Source organism: Spermophilus citellus, assembly GCF_964194105.1.
Source record: "Spermophilus citellus genome assembly, chromosome: 6".
Classification (NCBI taxonomy): Eukaryota; Metazoa; Chordata; class Mammalia; order Rodentia; family Sciuridae; genus Spermophilus; species Spermophilus citellus.
The window spans coordinates 161,503,191-161,523,197 of record NC_138187.1 but is presented as its reverse complement, the minus strand read 5'-3'; the positions used below and the strand labels follow the sequence as shown (position 1 = coordinate 161,523,197).

Sequence of the window (20,007 nt, the reverse complement as noted above, 5' to 3'; positions counted from 1 at the left end):
TTGTTTCCAAATACAACTAAAAAAATATTTAAAAAATAATGCTAGAAGAGAGATGGGTGGATCATGGGGAGGCATGAATATGCATAATTAAACCCACTATTATGTATAATTATAATGTAAGTTAATGAAACAACATTAGGAGTTAAAATTCAGTCAAGTGCCCAAAGCATATAAAATGTGAAACTTGCTATTTCAGTGAGAGTAAAGCTTGCTTCCTAAGAATACCTGTGAAATAATCCTTAAATGACATATTCACAAACTGTAGTTAGCCTTGTAAGTAAGTAATGTTCTCTATGAAGAAAAAAAATTGCTGAGTTGTCATCTTATGCCCTCTTATGAGATTTTAGTAACCTAACTTAATGATAACAAAAAATATAACAAATATAAATGTAGAAATAAATAACAAAGATGTCTCTTCACACACGATTCCTTCAGCCTTATCATCCTATGAGCTCAGAGCAATACTTTTATTCGCGAACTTCCACACACAAGCTCAAGTTTTGTTTTTTCTTTTCTTTTTTTATATTATATACTTAAATTTTTATTTGTTCTTTTTAGTTATACATGACAGTAGAATGTATTTTGACATATTATACAGACATGGAGTATAACTTCCCATTCTTGTGGTGTACATGATGTAGAATTACACTGGTTGTATATTCATATATGAACATAGAGGGTTATGTCTGGTTACAATGTGTATATATATGTATGTGTGTGTGTTTTGCTTGTTTTTTTCTTTAAAGAGACTATTTGACAAAAATCCAAATGCACAAACCAAAAACATCCATGAGCATTCATGGCTAACTTTTGACACTCTCTTGGTAAAGCTGATATTTTTTAAGGCAGTAAGGTTCGCACAGAACCTAGCATCACATGTAACGAGACGAGACTACCCTTAGCACTCTTCTGAAGTCTTCATCTCTCTCTGTATCAGTTTGTGATAGAATTAGCCTACAGAACCAGTACCTCTCTTAGCATTATAAGGCTCAAAAAGCATAGTAGTAATGATGAAGATTGTACTGTTATTTTCTTCTTTAAAATAATTTATTCTGATTTTAAGTATTTTTTACTATAAAACAATAGGTTTAATATCTATGACTAACATAATGATTAACTTATGCGTTACTACTTATAGTCTCACAATGAAAATACTGTGGTTTTCTCGATTCTTTAAAAAAAAAGAGCAAAACAAAGTTTTTCCTTAGGAAATATTAGATAGAATGTTATTATATACCAAACCGTCATTATCCAGAATATTGAAAATTACATCTTACAAAAAGACCCAACAATATTTATGGAATCTACTACAATGACAAGCAGTGTTTTCATAAGAGGTGGCCTTGAGATTTTGTATGTATGTACTTTTTTTTGTTATAGATCATAGGTTGAAAATTGACCAAAAAAAAAACCCAAAAAACCTGGAGCAGGTAGTGTCAAGGCCTTAAAAGTTCCCCTATTTTTAAAGTCTTAAATAATTAAAACATGATTTTTTGAAAATAATATTTGGATTTTCATAATTTCAAAGGGAATATTTTCATCATTGAAATTCAAAAATTACAAAAAATAGAGACTCATCACCATAAATAATGCTATATATCCTACCAGTTTATTTATTTTTGCGGGGGGACTCGGGGGCTGGCACTAGGGATTGAGCCCAGGGGCTTTATGAATGTGATACAGTCCCAACACTATTTTTTTTTTTTTTTGAGTCAGGCTCTCACTGAGTTTAGGGCCTCACAAGTCTCTGAGACAGGCCTTGAACTTGAGATCCTCTTGTTTATGTCTCCTAAATTGCCAGGATTACAGGTGAGTGCCATCACACTTGGCTTCCCACTAGTTTTTTTTTTCATTTGTTCTAATTAGTTCCACATGACAGTAGAATGCATTTTGACACATTATACATAAATGGAGCTTAACTTCTCATTCATCTGGTTGTACATGATGTAGAGCTACACAGGTCATGTAATTGTATGTGCACATAGGGTAATAATGTCCAATTCATTCTACAGTCATTCCTACCCCACACCCCCTCCATCCCACCAGTTTTAATGGCATTTTAAATTCCAATATTAATGGCTACTTTTGAAAAATATTTTAAAATGTATATACTTTAAAATTTAGAGGCTTGGGGCTGGGGATGTGGCTCAAGTGGTAGCGCGCTCGCCTGGCATGCGTGCGGCCCAGGTTCGATCCTCAGCACCACATACAAACAAAGATGTTGTGTCCACCGAAAACTAAAAAATAAATATTAAAAAATTCTCTCTCTCTCTCTCACTCTCTCTCTCACTCTCTCTTTAAAAAAAATTTAGAGGCTAAAAATGAAACACTTGTAAGATATTGTACTTTGGCCATTAGTTTGTGATAATATAGCCTCAGGTTTCAAACGTTTACCAAATAGAGCATCTTAGAATAAAATATAGGCATTTAGTTAACAAGTATTCATTTAAGTAGTTACACTTTATTCCTTGGAGGTAAGTATTAGAATCAAATGAGACAGCAGTGTTTTGCTATATGAAGGTGATCACTCATCTATATGTTTCTGAAAAGGTTTATCAGATTTTTTGAAAATCGAAGCTTTAGCTTATGACTACTGAGATCCTATTTAGCAATTGCAGTAAATTAATAGGCTAAGACAGTGGTCTTGATAGTTTAAATTTTAGGAAAAGTTCAAAAGCACATTTTAGGCACTGATATTAAGTCAACTGCCACCTACTATTATTGTTCTTTTTTTTTTTTTTTTAAAGAGAGAGTGAGAGAGGAGAGAGAGAGAGAATTTTTAATATTTATTTTTTAGTTCTCGGCGGACACAACATCTTTGTTGGTATGTGGTGCTGAGGATCGAACCCGGGCCGCACGCATGCCAGGCGAGCGTGCTACCGCTTGAGCCACATCCCCAGCCCTATTGTTCTATTTTTTAAAAAGATAATTTTAAGGCTAAAAATGTGAAAAAGAGAATCTTAAAATATATTTCCCAAGATAAAATGTGTCAACAACTTAATATTCCACCTCCCCCACCCCTCAAACAACTTTTTCCCTTTTTATTTCTTTCCTCTTCCATTTCAGTGAAAACCAAGTAAAAGCTTAGTCATACTCCAAAGGACCATATTCCAATGCCCTTATCCTATCTTCCACAGCACTCTGGAATTCCCAACAACACAGTTTGGTAGCCCTGGAAAAATCTGTTTCTTTGTATTTCAGAGTCTGGACTTACAAGTATCAATAATATGGCAGGGCATAATATAAAGTGCACTAAATTAGGAATCAGGAGATCTGGTTTCCAGTGCTGGCTCTGATACCCACTGGAGTATGCACATTTCTCAAGGTATCTTAATCTCTGTTGGCCTGATTCTTCATTTGCACAATGAAACAAATCTAGGACTTACTCAAGCTCTAACATTTTAAGACTAAAAGCCTATACTTAATGTTATGACTTCATAAAGTCACTGAAATTATTATCTCAAATAACTGAAAAATACTGGTATAGTATAGGAGTTTCTTTTTAAAAGTTAAACAGCTATTCAAAAATGAATATCCAGGGTTAAAATGTTCACTGAAGTAAACATAATTAACTAAAGTCAATTCTATCCCTCCAGCCATGAACAGGTAAAGAAACATGATATATATACACAATGGAATATTACTCAGCCATAAAAAAGAATGACTATAACTTCTGCTGGTATATGGAGACTATCATGCTAAGTGAAATAATCCAATCCCCCAAAACCAAAGGCCAAATGTTTTCTCTGTTACACAAATGTTAACACACAATGATGGTGGAGGGGGCATATAGAAAATTTTAGTGGATTAGACAAAGGGGAATGAAGGGAAGGGAGAGAGGAGGGAACAGGAAAGACAGTAGAATGAATCAGACATAACTTTCCTATTTTCATACATGAATATACCACCAGTGAAATTCCACATCATGTACAATCACAAAAATGGGATACTAATTAGAATGTTATATTTCATGTATATATAATATGTCAAAATACACTCTACTGTCATGTACATCAAAAAAGAACAAATAAAAAAACATTTTAAAAGATCAAGTGTAACACCTTCTCCCAATCTCTACTCCCCTGGTAATGCCCACTACCCACCCTCTTTATCAGGCAGTGACTATGAGAACTCAGAGATAGCATTTCAGTCACCTCTAAGATGCCAGCATCTTAGATCTAACAAGCTTTTGTGGCAATATGCTAGGGATATAGTTGGTTCACTTCTTTTTATGAGGGTTATACTTTGTGTCCTGGCTTTGAGCCTTGACTTTATCCTGTATTTAGAAGACAAAATGTCTTGTATTCTCTTCTCAGCTTCTGACAGTATGATCTTAAGCACTCAGTTTCCAGAAATTCTAAAGTGTCACAAAAGACTTATGGTTTGATTTTACATGGAATGTGCCATCCTTTTTGAAGTCCTACATCATTTTGTTTACTACTTAACCAGTAAAACATTATGAAGCCTTAACCAGCCTATTATCAGAGTCTGTTCACTATCACGAAAACTCTTTTGTCACTGGCTTCCGTCACACCTTGTATCTGATTAACACACTATAGGATAACATAGGGCCACATAGATCTGCTTTGTGTTCTAACATAACTGATGGAAAACAGATTTTCCTTTCTCCTTTAATGTGGCAGCCCCTTAATTGAGACTGTAATATGGTTTATTTAATACAATTTTTCATACTAAATTAAAGCAGGTCTAGAGTAATTTAGCTATTCATTATAATTAAGGCAGCAGCTATTAAAAAGATGCTTTTATGTCTTAGAAAAACATTTCTCTGAATGATACACATATACACAAATTAAACACACACATAATAAAGTTATTGACTTTTATGCACATACTCTCTGAACTGTCCTGAGTGTCACCTCTAGACTTGGCCATGGCATTTTCTAATCAGATCTCTAAGTACAATTATATCCTAAAACAATCTCTACTTAAAATACTGAGGAGGCTAATCTGTACAATATCTTTTTAAATATGCCAAGTCAGGCCTAAAAGTAAAAGGCAGAACTAAATGAAATTTATTTAAGAAATGATGATTTTTCTCTTTCATACTATGCTTGGGTTCTTTTAAGTCCAACTGTTGCCAATTAAAGAAAAAAAAATAAAGCAACATGCATAAGAAACAGGCAAGGAATACACACACACATTCGTGTAAATATAAATTTTTTTGTATTTAAATTCCAACAAGCTGGAAAAATATCCTGAATTTCTATCTTTTTGTTTATGCAATATGAAATAAACTATAAAACAGGGCTAACAAAACTTATTAAATCCAATTTGTATGAAATTAAAAAAATAAAAACATCAAACTCACATTGAAAAATTAAAATTTACTAAGCCTAAAAAATAAGCAAGAAGTGAACCAGGTGAACCAGGGTCTTGAACCTTATAGGAGCATACCAGCAGAAAGGCAAAGCCATGTCATTATTTTGTCCATCTCTAACTATTTTTCTATAACTATATATTGCCCATCTATAACTGTTTCTTATAGTTATAACTGGACAGAATTCCTTTATTTTAGTTGTTTATTTTTATGTGGTGCGAAGGGTCAAACCCAGTGCCTCACTCATGCAAGTTCTCTGCCACTGAGTTACTGCCCCAGCCCAGCAATGTTATTTTTGCTAGTTTTTCTGGAAGAATGTGGGATATTTCCATGGCCTGGTGCCCTTCTATTAGCTCTACTGGACTTCACTTCTGAGAAAATGAACCATGAGTATGATTTAGTGCAGCAGCACAGCAGGCGTGCCACATTACATGAATCATCCACGTGTGATATCTTTAAACACTCCCAGTTTAATAAGTCCGGTTTTTCTATGCAAATGTTTCAGACTAAGGTTTTCCTCAGTGTGAAATGATCTGTGATTATGTGGCAAGACATCAAATAGTTACTTTGTAAATCCAGTTTAGAGATTCATAGATTAAGTGAACTAAATAGTTCAATTTACTTGTTCCAATTTTTTTTTTTTACTCACTCAAAAGTGATAAAACAGCATCTCAGAGAGCCATAATGCGCATAGCTTGTGGTTATATCATGAAAATAATAAAACATAAACATAATTTTCTTTGTAACTTTAGATTTTAATGCTAAGATCTACAAGTTCCTTCAAGGAGGGTAGGGTCAGCAAAGTAAAATGAAGACTAAAAATGCTCATTGGATTTAGAAAAATGAAGGTCAGGGTTACTTTGTTGAGTACCATTTTCATACAGCAGAGGAGACAGAAGAAAGCAGGCAGGTTGTGTGCAGCAATATACACTACAGATTAAAAAAAAACTTTTTAAAAATACATAGAATCTGGCACATCCCTGGTATAAGGCCCAAGACCAGCAGAGGACTGTTGGAGCAGCATAATTTCTCAATAAGAGGCTGTAGGGTCAGCATGTTTCTACCCCAAGACTTAGATTATCCTCTGTTCATATCTCTCTAGTTATGTTTACTTTAAAAATCTCCCAAGTTGCTGGGTGTGGTAGGGGCACTCCTTCAATCCCAGAAACTCGGGAGGCTGAGGCAGAGGATTGCAAATTCAAAGCCAGCCTCAGAAATTCAGTGAGGCCCTAGGTAAGTGCTAGGGATGTGGCTCAGTGGTTGAGTGCCCTTGGGTTCAATCCCTGGAACCAAAAGTAAAAAAAAAAAAAAAAGAAAAAGAAAAATCCAAAGTCATGAATAACATGAAGATTTTTTATATTTCCCATCATTCCAAAGCAATTGCAACTTACAAAGCAAGTGTATACATATAACAAAAATTAGCTTATTTTTTAAAAAAGTTAGTCTGAACTGTTTAAAAACCTTAAGTTAAACTTAAATTTTTTTCAAACTGAAAAAAATAGTTAACACAAAATTTGATTTATTAAGAGATTTAATGGCAAGCTATAAAAATTATTAGTTTTAACAGAAGTTATTAAATTTCCTGATCTTAAAGAATAATTTCTCAAAAAAAACAAAAACAAAAAACCCTCAAAACTCAAGTGATTCCAAGAGACATGTAGATTAGGCTTAAACTCTGAACACATATAAGGCCTCATTAAGTAAGGAGACTATAATTAGAAGTTGAAGCCAACAGGCTTAATGTTTTAAAAGAAAATTTAGTATCAGAATTTTCTGAACCTTACCAAAACACAAAATTGTGTTAACATTGAATGCATAGGTCAAATTAGGTGTATAATGTCTTTTCCTGCCTAAAATGAAGACAAATGTACACGTGTAGAGAATAATTACTTACCGCTATAATGTCTAGCGTATTATCACAGACCTTTCGGATTTCATTATTTTTATCATGCATCAGGTCTATGAGATATGCTGGAGCCTCTGAATAAAAATGGTTAAAGATATAAACTGCATTTGAGATCATGACTCTTTAGTAATATTAGAAATCCCCCATTTCTTCTAAGTTTAAATGCTAAATTGATTTTAACTTCAAATTTTAAAATCATTAGTTCACTTTAATATTTCATTTATTAAGCACTAGAGTTGTGTAGCTATAAATGCTTTCTTGAAAAGAAAGAGAAAACATGGTAAGGCATTTTCATGTAAGAGAAAGACACAACCTGTCATTTTGAAAGAGATAAGAATTTAAGAAAATATTAAAATATATATGAACAAACAACATAAATCAGAACTACAAAAGCCAGAGAAAAAACAAAAATAAAAGTAAAAATAATTATAGATATATTAACTAAATTTAAATAACACAAGATACAACAGATAAAATCCTAAAAGAAATGAGGTAAAAAGGAAGTAAATTTATAAAATCAAAACATAAATAAAGAAAAAAAAAAGATTGGAAAATCACAGATTTTAAAGATAGGCCATGAAGAGTCAATATAATAGAAATCTCAAGAAAACCAAGGCAACGGCACGAAACTAATAACTAAAAATTACCATTCAAGAAAAAATTTTATGAGGGGCTGGGGTTGTGGCTCAGTGGTAGAGCACTTGCCTAGGCCCTGGGTTCGATCCTCAGCACCACATAAAAATGAATAAATAAAAGTATTGTGTCAACTACAACTAAAAAAATACTTATTAAAAAAAAAGAAAAATTTTCTGAAAAAAAAACTTAAAACTACAAACTTAGGAAAAGTACATTTGTACACTCAGAAAAATCAATCAAGGATGATAAACAAATTCAAATTTAGTAAAAACAAAAACAAAAAACAACAAAAAAAACCTTGATGTTAAAGAAAATAAACATTCTTCTGGTCTTCTTAGGAAAAAAAAAAGAAACAAGTTATTTCTAAAGGGAAAGGAAATTAAATTACCAGCAGACTTTAGGGTAGATAATTATAATTAGACTGATTAGACTTCTCCTTGGTAGCAATGTAGGCCAGTAGACAGGTGGGAAAGTCCTTTAAGTTGTGCCTTTAACTTGTGAGGGAAATGACTGTCAACCTAGGGTTCCATATTCTGCTACATTATTATTTAAGAGGACAAATTAGTTATCTTATATAGTTAGATTTTATTATTCATAGGTAACATTCACCATAAAAATTCTTCATTTAAAAGGAATGAATTCGAACATGGCGGCGGGCACAGAGAGATCAAGTCTCTGACCTCTTCAGCTGCGCGGGCATAGGGAGTCATAAACAGTCTAAATGCTGTTTGCTCAGGATCACTAGGCAATGCTGAACTGACGTGGATCTGGGGCGAACAGTCTGGGCCTCTCAGAACACACACTGAGCCTGGATCGGCTGAATTCAAGCTCCCGTTAGCCTGCTTCCCGCAGACAAACAGCTGTGACTCAGCACTAATCTATCCTGCTGAAACAACTGGTCGGCCCTTCTGATCCTATGGAGGTAAATGCCAACCAAGCCTTCATAGGCAGTGGCCACAGGATTTAAACGGGGCTTGGGAGAGACAGTCAGGACCCACCCATTGCATTGGTCACCCAGCAAAGGGAAACGAACTGTCGCCATTTGCAAGAGATACCACCATGGCAGAGAACTGACGTCATCAGACTGCGGCAGAGGAGATAACTTCATTGAAACCTGCGGCTACAGGTGTGTAATCCCCTAGCCTTCCCCTCTCCACACATCAGGGAAACCTTAAGGGCCCCTCCCAGCTCTCCCGTAAGGGCCCCTCCCAGCTCTCCCTTGAGCGCGATAGCCAGACCGAGGGAATCAGAAGTGGCGCAGGACCCGCGGTGCGGAACTCCCGGATACTGCTCCCACCAGTGCTGACAACTGAGGTCTCTTGCACCAGCTTCCGGGGGCATGGCTACCGGAGGGCAAGTAAAATTTCGCTGAGGATTCTCAGCCCCAAGCTCTACAAACTTAGGGTCTGAGGGAATGGCAAACAGGGAAAGTGTGCCCAGTCGTTCATGAAAACAGGGCTCCCAGGAGCAGCAGACCTGGCGTGTAGCCAGTATTGTGATGAGCGTCACCGGTGAGAGGGGCCTGGCTTGAGGAAAAGTGGGGAAGTGACTAGACACAAGAGGAGGCCCTAGGCACTCAGGATTGGAGACCCTTCCAGTCTGGGAGGAGAAGCTGCTGCACAGTGATTGGTTCCCGTGTGTTGACAGGAGAAGCTTGGCCTGGTGGGCACAGCTCCATCTACTGGAAGAGAAGTTAATCAAACTCTAAGACTGCATTTATTAGTTGTTTTTTTTTTTTTTGATTTGGGTTTTTTTTTCTCATTTTCATTTTTCTTTCTTGTTGTTTTTTAAAATTTTTTTGTTTATTTTTTTAATTTTTTCTTCTAATTTTAATTTTTATTATTATTATTATTATTTAAACACTTTTATCTTTTTTTATTTCCTATTTTTTTCTTCTTTTGTCTTTTCATTTCTTTTCAATTTTCTTATTCCCCCTTCCTTGAATTCTATCTGCTTACTCTCATTCTCTTTAGTGACTTCTTCCCTTCCCTTCTAATACCTTTCCTCCCAAGCATCAAATAAATTTATAGGCGTAAACAGTAACTCATCAGTCAAACAGAACAAGAAGTAACATGAGCAGCTTCAAAAAGCAAGGAAGAAAAGGAGTACAAACAATGCAGGACAGCCTAAATATTCAGGAGGACCTAGAGTCATCAGAAAAATGGTCATATAAAGAACTCGAGGAACACCTTAGACAGATGGAATGGAACCTTAAAGAGGATACGAGAAAGCAAATTCAAACACTGAAAGAACACATTGAAAATGAATTACATAAACAGATAAAAGAAGAAGTTAAGCATCTTTATCAGGAGACAGAGATTATAAAAAAAATCAAACAATAATTCTAGAAATGAAGGAAACTATAAACCAAATTAAAAACTCAAATGAGAGTATCACTAACAGAGTGGAGCAAGTAGAAGCCAGAACATCAGATAATGAAGACAAAATATATCATCTTGAAAAGAGTCTAGCCAACTCAGAAAGGCAGGTAAAAAATCACGAGAAAAACATCCAAGAGATATGGGATAACATAAAAAAACCAAACTTAAGAGTCATCGGGATAGAGGAAGGTATAGAGATTCAAACCAAGGGAATGAGTAACCTGCTGAATGAAATAATTACAGAAAACTTTCCAGAAATAAAAAAGGAAACGGATATACAAATTGTAGATGCATACAGGACACCGAGCATACAAAATCACAGTAGACCAACGCCAAGACACATTGTTATGAAGATATCCAATACACAGAACAAAGAGAAAATATTAAAAGCTACAAAAGAAAAGAGGCAGATTACATTCAGGGGTAAACCAATAAGGTTAACAACAGATTTTTAATCACAGACGCTGAAAGCAAGAAGGTCATGGAACAATGTATTTCAAACACTGAAATACAATGGATGCCAATCAAGAATTCTGTATCCAGCAAAATTAAGCTTCAGGTATGACAACGAAATAAAAATCTTTCATGATAAACAAAAGTTAAAAGAATTTGCAGCCAGAAAACCAGCATTGCAAAGCATCTTGAGCAAAACACTACACGAGGAAGAAATGAAAAACAATAACCAAAACCATCAGTGGGAAGTGCCTCGGTAAAGACAGAGGGCGGGGGGAAAGATAATCATGGAGAAACAAACTAAATTAAAAAAAAAGGATAAATAATCAAACATGGCTGGAAGTACAAACCATATATCAATAGTAACTCTAAATGTTAATGGCTTAAACTCTCCAATAAAGCGACATAGGCTGGTATCATGGATTAAAAAAACAAATCCAACAATATGCTGCCTCCAGGAGACACATCTGATTGGAAAAGACATACACAGGCTGAAGGTGAAAGGATGGGAAAAAATATACCACGCACACGGTCCACGTAAGCAAGCAGGGGTGGCCATCCTCATATCGAATAAAATCGACTTCAAGACTAAGTTAATCAAAAGGGATAAGGAAGGACATTATATACTGTTAAAAGGAACCATTCACCAACAAGACATAACAATTATCAATATTTATGCACCAAATAATGGTGCTGCGACATTCATAAAACAAATTCTCCTCAAGTTCAAGAATCAAATAGACCACAACACAATAATTATGGGTGACTTCAACACACCTCTCTCACCATTGGATAGATCCTCCAAACAAAAGTTGAATAAAGAAACTATAGATCTCAATATTACAATCAATAACCTAGACTTAACTGACATATATAGAATTTATCAACCATCATCAAGTGTATATACTTTTTTCTCAGCAGCACATGGATCCTTCTCAAAAATAGACCATATATTATGCCATAGGGCAACCCTCAGTGAATATAAAGGGGTGGACATGCATTATATCTGATCATAATGGAATGAAACTGGAAATCAATGATAAAAGAAGGAAGGAAAAATCCTACATCACATGGAAAATGAACAATATGTTACTGAATGATCAATGGGTTACAGAAGACATAAAGGAGGAAATCAAAAAATTCTTAGAGATAAATGAAAATACAGACACAACATATCACAATCTATGGGACACAATGAAAGCAGTTTTAAGAGGGAAATTCATCGCCTGGAGGTCATTCCTCAAAAAAAGAAAAAACCAACAAATAAATGAGCTCACACTTCATCTCAAAGCCCTAGAAAAGGAAGAGCAAAACAACAGCAAATGTAGCAGAAGGCAAGAAATAATTAAAATCAGAGCGGAAATCAATGAAATTGAAACAAAAGAAACTATTGACAAAATTAACAAAACTAAAAGTTGGTTCTTCGAAAAAATAAATAAGATCCACAGACCTTTAGCCATGCTAATGAAGAGAAGAAGAGAGAGAACTCAAATTACTAACATACGGGATGAAAAAGGCAATATCACAACAGATGCTACAGAAATACAGAAGACAATTAGAAATTATTTTGAAAACCTATATTCCAATAAAATAGAAGATAGTGAAGACATCGATAAATTTCTTAAATCATATGATTTGCCCAGACTGAGTCAGGAGGATACACACAATTTGAACAGACCAATATCAATGGATGAAATTGAAGAAGCCATCAAAAGACTACCAACCAAGAAAAGCCCAGGACCGGATGGGTATACAGCGGAGTTTTACAAAACCTTTAAAGAAGAATTAATACCAATATTTTTCAAGTTATTTCAGGAAATAGAAAAAGCGGGAGCTCTTCCAAATTCATTCTATGAGGCCAACATCACCCTGATTTCGAAACCAGACAAAGACACCTCAAAGAAAGAAAACTACAGACCAATATCTCTAATGAACCTAGATGCAAAAATCCTCAATAAAATTCTGGTGAATCGAATACAAAAACTCATCAAAAAAATTGTGCACCATGATCAAGTAGGATTCATCCCTGGGATGCAAGGATGGTTCAATATACGGAAATCAATAAATGTTATTCACCACATCAATAGACTTAAAGATAAGAACCATATGATCATCTCGATAGACGCAGAAAAAGCATTCGACAAAGTACAGCATCCCTTTATGTTGAAAAATTAGAAAAACTAGGGATAACAGGAACTTACCTTGACACTGTAAAAGCTATCTATGCTAAGCCTCAGGCTAGCATCATTCTGAATGGAGAAAAATTGAAAGCATTCCCTCTAAAATCTGGAACAAGACAGGGATGCCCTCTATCACCACTTCTATTCAATATAGTTCTCGAAACACTGGCCAGAGCAATTAGACGGACGAAAGAAATTAAAGGCATAAAAATTGGAAAAGAAGAACTTAAATTATCACTATTTGCGGGTGACATGATTCTATACCTAGAAGACCCAAAAGGGTCTACAAAGAAACTACTAGAACTAATAAATGAATTCAGCAAAGTGGCAGGATATAAAATCAACACGCATAAATCAAAAGCATTTCTGTATATCAGTGACAAACCTTCTGAAACGGAAATGAGGAAAAACACTCCATTCACAATATCCTCAAAAAAAATAAAATACTTGGGAATCAACCTAACAAAAGAGGTGAAAGATTTATACAATGAAAACTACAGAACCCTAAAGAGAGAAGTAGAAGAAGATCTTAGAAGATGGAAAAATATATCCTGTTCATGGATAGGCAGAACTAACATTATCAAAATGGCGATATTACCAAAAGTTCTCTATAGGTTTAATGCAATGCCAATCAAAATCCCAACGGCATTTCTTGTAGAAATTGATAAAGCAATCATGTAATTCATATGGAAAAATAAAAGACCCAGAATAGCAAAAGCAATTCTAAGCAGGAAGTGTGAATCAGGCGGTATAGCGATACCAGATTTCAAACTATACTACAGAGCAATAGTGACAAAAACAGTATGGTACTGGTAAAACAGGCGGGTGGACCAATGGTATAGAATAGAGGACACAGAGACTAATCCACAAAGTTACAACTTTCTTATATTTGATAAAGGGGCTAAAAGCATGCAATGGAGGAAGGATAGCATCTTCAACAAATGGTGTTGGGAAAACTGGAAATCCATATGCAACAAAATGAAACTGAATCCCTTTCTCTCGCCATGCACAAAAGTTAACTCAAAATGGATCAAGGAACTTGATATCAAATCAGAGACTCTGTGTCTGATAGAAGAGAAAGTTGGCTCCAATCTACATATTGTGGGGTCGGGCTCCAAATTCCTTAATAGGACACCCATAGCACAAGAGTTAATAACAAGAATCAACAAATGGGACTAAAGTTTTTTCTCAGCAAGAGAAACAATAAGAGAGGTAAATAGGGAGCCTACATCATGGGAACAAATTTTTACTCCTCACACTTCAGATAGAGCCCTAATAGCCAGAGTATACAAAGAACTCAAAAAATTAGACAATAAGATAACAAATAACCCAATCAACAAATGGGCCAAGGACCTGAACAGACACTTCTCAGAGGAGGACATACAATCAATCAACAAGTACATGAAAAAATGCTCACCATCTCTAGCAGTCAGAGAAATGCAAATCAAAACCACCCTAAGATACCATCTCACTCCAGTAAGATTGTCAGCCACTATAAAGTCAAACAACAACAAGTGCTGGCGAGGATGTGGAGAAAAGGGTACACTTGTACATTGCTGGTGGGACTGCAAATTGGTGCAGCCAGTTTGGAAAGCAGTATGGAGATTCCTGGGAAAGCTGGGAATGGAACCACCATTTGACCCAGCTATTGCCCTTCTCGGACTATTCCCTGAAGACCTTAAAAGAGCGCACTACAGGGATACTGCCACATTGATGTTCATAGCAGCACAATTCACAATAGCTAGACTGTGGAACCAACCCAGATGCCCTTTAATAGATGAATGGATAAGAAAACTGTGGCATTTATACACCATGGAGTATTACGCAGCACTAAAAAATGACAAAATCATGGAATTTGCAGGGAAATGGATGGCACTAGAGCAGATTATGCTTAGTGAAGCTAGCTAATCCCTAAAAAACAAATACCAAATGTCTTCTTTGATATAATGAGAGCAACTATGAACAGAGCAGGGAGGAAGAGCAGGAAGAAAAGATTAACATTAAACAGAGACATGAGATGGGAGGGAAAGGGAGAGAAAAGGGAAATTGCATGGAAATGAAGGGAGTCCCTCATTGCTATAAAAAATTACATATAAGAGGTTGTGAGGGGAATGGGAAAATAAACAAGGAGAGAAATGAATTACAGTAGATGGGGTAGAGAGAGAAGATGTGAGGGAAGGGGAGGGGGGATAGTAGAGGATAGGAAAGGTATCAGAATACAACAGTTACTAATAGGGCATTATGTAAAATTGTGGATGTGTAACTGATGTGATTCTGCAATCTGCATTTGGGGTAAAAATTGGGAGTTCATAACCCACTTGAATCTAATGTATGAAATATGATATGTCAAGAGCTTTGTATTGTTGTGAACAACCAATAAAAAATATTTTTTAAAAATAAAAATTAAAAATAAAAAAAATAAAAGGAATGAATTCTTTTTTTTTTAAGGGGAGAGAGAGAGAGAGAGAGAGAGAGAGAGAGAGAGAGGGAGGGAGGGAGGGAGGGAGGGAGGGAGGATGGATCTTTTCTGTAGATGGACACAACACAATGCCTTTATTTTTATGTGGTGCTGAGAATTGAACCTGGATCCCGCCTGTGCTAAGGGGAGTGCTCTACCACTGAGCCACAATCCCAGTCCGGAATGAATTCTTTTTAACACATTCTTTTTTCAAAATGTTTAAATATATTGGACCCACTGGGGAAATCACAGTAAAAAGGATGATAAACAAATTCAAATAAATATTTTGTTTAGTGGTGAAATTAAATATTTTCATAATATTTAGTATGTGACAAGTTGCAACAAGATATACTTGTCACTGACATCAATAAAAAACTTGGTTTCTGAACACCAAAACATTTCTGAGTTCATTATTTTGATGGAAGCACTTCAGCAATACTTATTTAATCTTAAAACACGGATGAAAGCATCAGATTGAAGTAGTATCCCTTGAGGCTTTTGTAAAAAATTTAATTCTGCCAGTCTTTAATTGCCAATTTACACTGTTTTCAACATTTGTATTCTTTGGGATAACTATTTTAAAAGTACAGACCCCAAATATATTGGTATTAAATAAAAATTGAAGTTAAAATGAAGAACAGTCAAACAGAAGCTCTCTTAATACTGTGAGTTTGGCTACTAAGGTACTGAGTAGGTAGCAAAGGCTGAAACACTGTACATATGAGGCACTTGGTAGGTATTTTAAATACTTCATTCTTTAAAAATCCTATGAAATGAAGTGCAAACAGAACTGTCTTTCAAAGAAGTCACCTAGGAAAGATATGCTTTCATTTGACTGTTTTCTGTAGTGCCTTCTGTAGTTACATGTTTTAAATACCCTCTATACATAAAATAGCCTTCTAGGGGCTCTAAACCTCTAGAAGGAGCACATACATACAGGTTCCGAAAAGACCCTATTGCACGAAAGTCTGTTAAACTCTATTTTGCAAGCCTATTCAAAACCCTATTTTTTCATTAAACAACTGTTAATACTTAAGGAATGTTTCACGGAATACAGCTAGGGAAAAGTTTATTACTTTCAATGATTTTAATATTATTCAAAAAGTGTATTTTTTTAGTTGTCATTGGATCTTTATTTTATTTATTTATTTGCAGTGCTGAGAATCAAACCCAGTGCCTCACGCATACTAGGCAAGCACTCTACCGCTGAGCCCGAGCCCCAGCCCCAGCCCCAGCCCCAGCCTTCTAATGTGGCTTTTAAGGCAAACCAGTATTTGTTTTTAGATAGCCCTCATCAAAATGAAGATTTCTTGGAAGGAGACCCTCATTGCTATACAAAATTACATATAAGAGGAAGTGAGGGGAAAGGAAAAAAAAACAAGGGAGAGAAATGAATTACAGTAGATGGGGTAGAGAGAGAAGAGAAGAGGGGAGGGGAGGGGGGATAGCAGAGGATAGGAAAGGCAGCAGAATACAACATACACTAGTATGGCAGTATGTAAAAACGTGGATGTATAACCGATGTGATTCTGCAATCTGTATATGGGGTAAAAATGGGAGTTCATAACCCACTTGAATCAAATGTATGAAATATGATATGTCAAGAGCTATGTAATGTTTTGAACAACTAATAATAAAAAAAAGAAAGAAAAAAATGAAGATTTCTTCAGATAGACTTGTTATTTCCCAGACTGAACTTCTGGAGCCTTTATATGCTTCCAAAAGTTAATTTTTCCCCTCAAAAGCAAGGTAATTTTCCTCTAAAGGTGATATCTAAAGTGTACATCATTAGATTTGAATGTAGCACAGAGGAGTTTCAAAATGCTTTGAGTAATGGTAGCATCATTTAAAACTAAAAAATCTCTTAAGGTATACTTTAAAGGACATTAACCAGTTAGATACCAGTATTCATTGACCATACAAGTTTTTACCACATATCAAGTACTGTGTTAACTTTTGGGTATAGATAAAGATAAGATAAAGACAGTACTTGAGCTTGAGGACCTCAAAATCTTTTGGGAGAGATAAGCATATAAACAGATGATTGAAAGTACTTTTAATAGGTTAAAAAAATTCTTTTTTCTTTACAATTCTTAATACACCTTTATACCACAATTTATCTTTTGCTATGTACATAATATGAATATACCATAGTGAATTTCACCCATATATGTATAAAACACCAATTTTATAAAACAATAAGACTAGTGAAGGAAAGGAAACAGGGGGAGGGAGGAGGAAGGGAAAAGTACTGGGGACTGAAGTAGAGTGAATTATATTCTACACATGTACAATTATGTCAAAATGGGCACCACTATGATGTTTAACTATAATGCACTAATAAAAGCATGAAATTGCTAAAAGAGAAAAAACTCCAAAAAAATAAAAAATAAAAAAAAGAGGGAAAGAAAGAAAGAAAGAAAGAAAGAACGAACGAACGAACGAACGAACGAACTACTGGGAATACGAAAGGCATAGGATTTAGAAAGGCTTAATTAACTAAGAAGATGGTATATAAAACTTTGATGGGTAGGAGACATGGGTGGAAAAAAAGGAGAGAATGCATTTGAAGTTGACAAATATACAAAAAAGCAGTAAATTATAAGGTAGGTCATATCTGATGATCAGAAATTTGATGTACTGAAAGAAAATCTCAGACTTAATTATATATACTCAGGTGTCTCATATACCCATGTCTTTATGACGCTGAACATACTGGATTATTGTTTTATATTTACTTATCTTTTCAACCAGGACTGATTTCATAAATCAGGATGTGTTTGATGGTCAATGCTTATGTAGAATATATGATTAATTATGTCTAGTAACAGAGACAATAGACAGTAACATTTCCAGCTTGACATGCTGTGTGGATGACACTGTTATTACTCACAATGAATATAGAAGGCAGGACTGTTTTTGCTCCTCATAGAAGGATGGTGACTGTATAGAGTACCCCTTGGCTGCAGTAATGATTAACTACCATTTACTGAGTACCTCTGGGACTGGGAACTATAATAGGCACCTTAAATCCATTAATAGTTACAACAAACCCACAAAGTAGGAAGTCTTTTTATTTACTACCACAGTCATTTTCTTGATGTCAGAATGTATGCTAAGGAAGTCATCTAACTTTTTGAGGTCCCACAGTTAGTAAATGGCAAAAGATTATTAAAAATTAGGACTGCATGAGGGTGGAGGATGCAGCTCAGTGGTAAAGCACTGGCCTCACATGTGCAAGGCTCTGATCACCAGCACAGAAACATAATGAAAACATAGGCACACAATGCTCTTAGGATACACCAGGCCAAGGCCCTTTTAGGTAAGGACATCCAGACAGCAGTTAGCAACAAATGTGTGAGGCCCGAGACGTTTTGCAGATATTAAATACTTAACATACAGTTGGGTAGTTACAGTCCTGACAACAGACATGTTTTCCAATGTACAGAAAATAAAGTTACTGGAAGGACAGTCCTTGGAACCTGTGATAGTTAAGTGATATTAGTAGAGAAGGAAATTCTGACATGTTCAAGTTTCTTAGTAATCAAAACCTGACAAATTAAATAAAATTGGTCTCATTATATTCTATTTATATAGAATATAATATAGAGGTAGAGAATTCTTCATCTGAAATGGTTAGAGTGTTTAAATTTACTTAGATTTTAGAATATTTGCTTATATGTAATAGGTTATCCTGGGAATTGGACATAAGTCTAAACAAGAAACACATTTATGTGCCATACACACCCTATGTACATACCATGAAGGCTATTTAGTACATATATACAATATTTAATACACTTGTGCTTTGAATGAGAATGCTACATGACATGAAAATTTCCACTTGTGTTCATGCTGGCATTCAGAAAGCTTCTGATTCTAGAGCATTTCTATTTCAGATTAGTCATGTTCAACCTGTATTGATTTAGGGTAAAGAGTACCATGGAAAATAGTGTATCTTCTAAATTTACTGTAAAGCTTGGTGTTTTCTATAGCATTTTAATATTTACATAAAGAACAACAAGAAAGAAGCATGTTTTTGATGATGTGAGATACATCCTCTAACACTAAAAGGATACGTGTCTCCTTGATTATGACGTCTCTCGTGGCTTGGTGGAAAACCATCTGGTAGAAGACATAGATTATCTGACACACAAACTCATCATCTTCCTGTTGAGCTAGAAGGAAACAAAATTTCATAAAAAAATAATGTTTACATACCAAACTGAGAATTAGTGGGAATAACAGAGAGATAAACTCACTGTTCATGGCAAGTATGTAAGTAAAGGACAACAGTTTAAAATACTTATAATACATAGGTGACACATATCATCTATGTCTCTGGTGTTTCTTCTAAAATACTATGATCAGTGGAGAAATTTTATGACAGTATATTTATAGTAGCTTTAAGAAATTTGGTTATAATTAAATTAAGTAGGTTAATTATTTTTAAAATACAAAGAAAAATATGAAGATTTTGAAAAACAGAAGTTACATCAATTCGGAGGTTTAATCAGACTACTGGAGATAGTTCATCTGAAAAGATCAGGTAGTACTAAATAGGAACTGAGGGACAAGACTGATGGAAAAGAATAGAAACAGTGCTTCCCTGTCATCTTCACTGTATTTTGCCAATATACATGACAAAAACCAGT

The 20,007-nt window shown here is 35.0% G+C and overlaps 1 protein-coding gene across 3 annotated transcripts in view; it reads right to left on the bottom strand.

Moving 5' to 3' along the window:
• KIFAP3 (kinesin associated protein 3) overlaps positions 1–20,007 on the bottom strand; it is a 154,057-nt gene that overhangs the window by 38,059 nt on the left and 95,991 nt on the right. For all 3 annotated transcript variants that reach the window (XM_081297522.1, XM_081297521.1, XM_081297523.1), the window contains exons 16-17: positions 19,432–19,530; positions 7,233–7,318 (exon numbers count right to left, since the gene is read on the bottom strand). In XM_081297522.1, the coding sequence (XP_081153648.1) occupies positions 7,233–7,318; positions 19,432–19,530 (185 nt within the window). The remainder of the gene's footprint in view (positions 1–7,232; positions 7,319–19,431; positions 19,531–20,007) is intronic.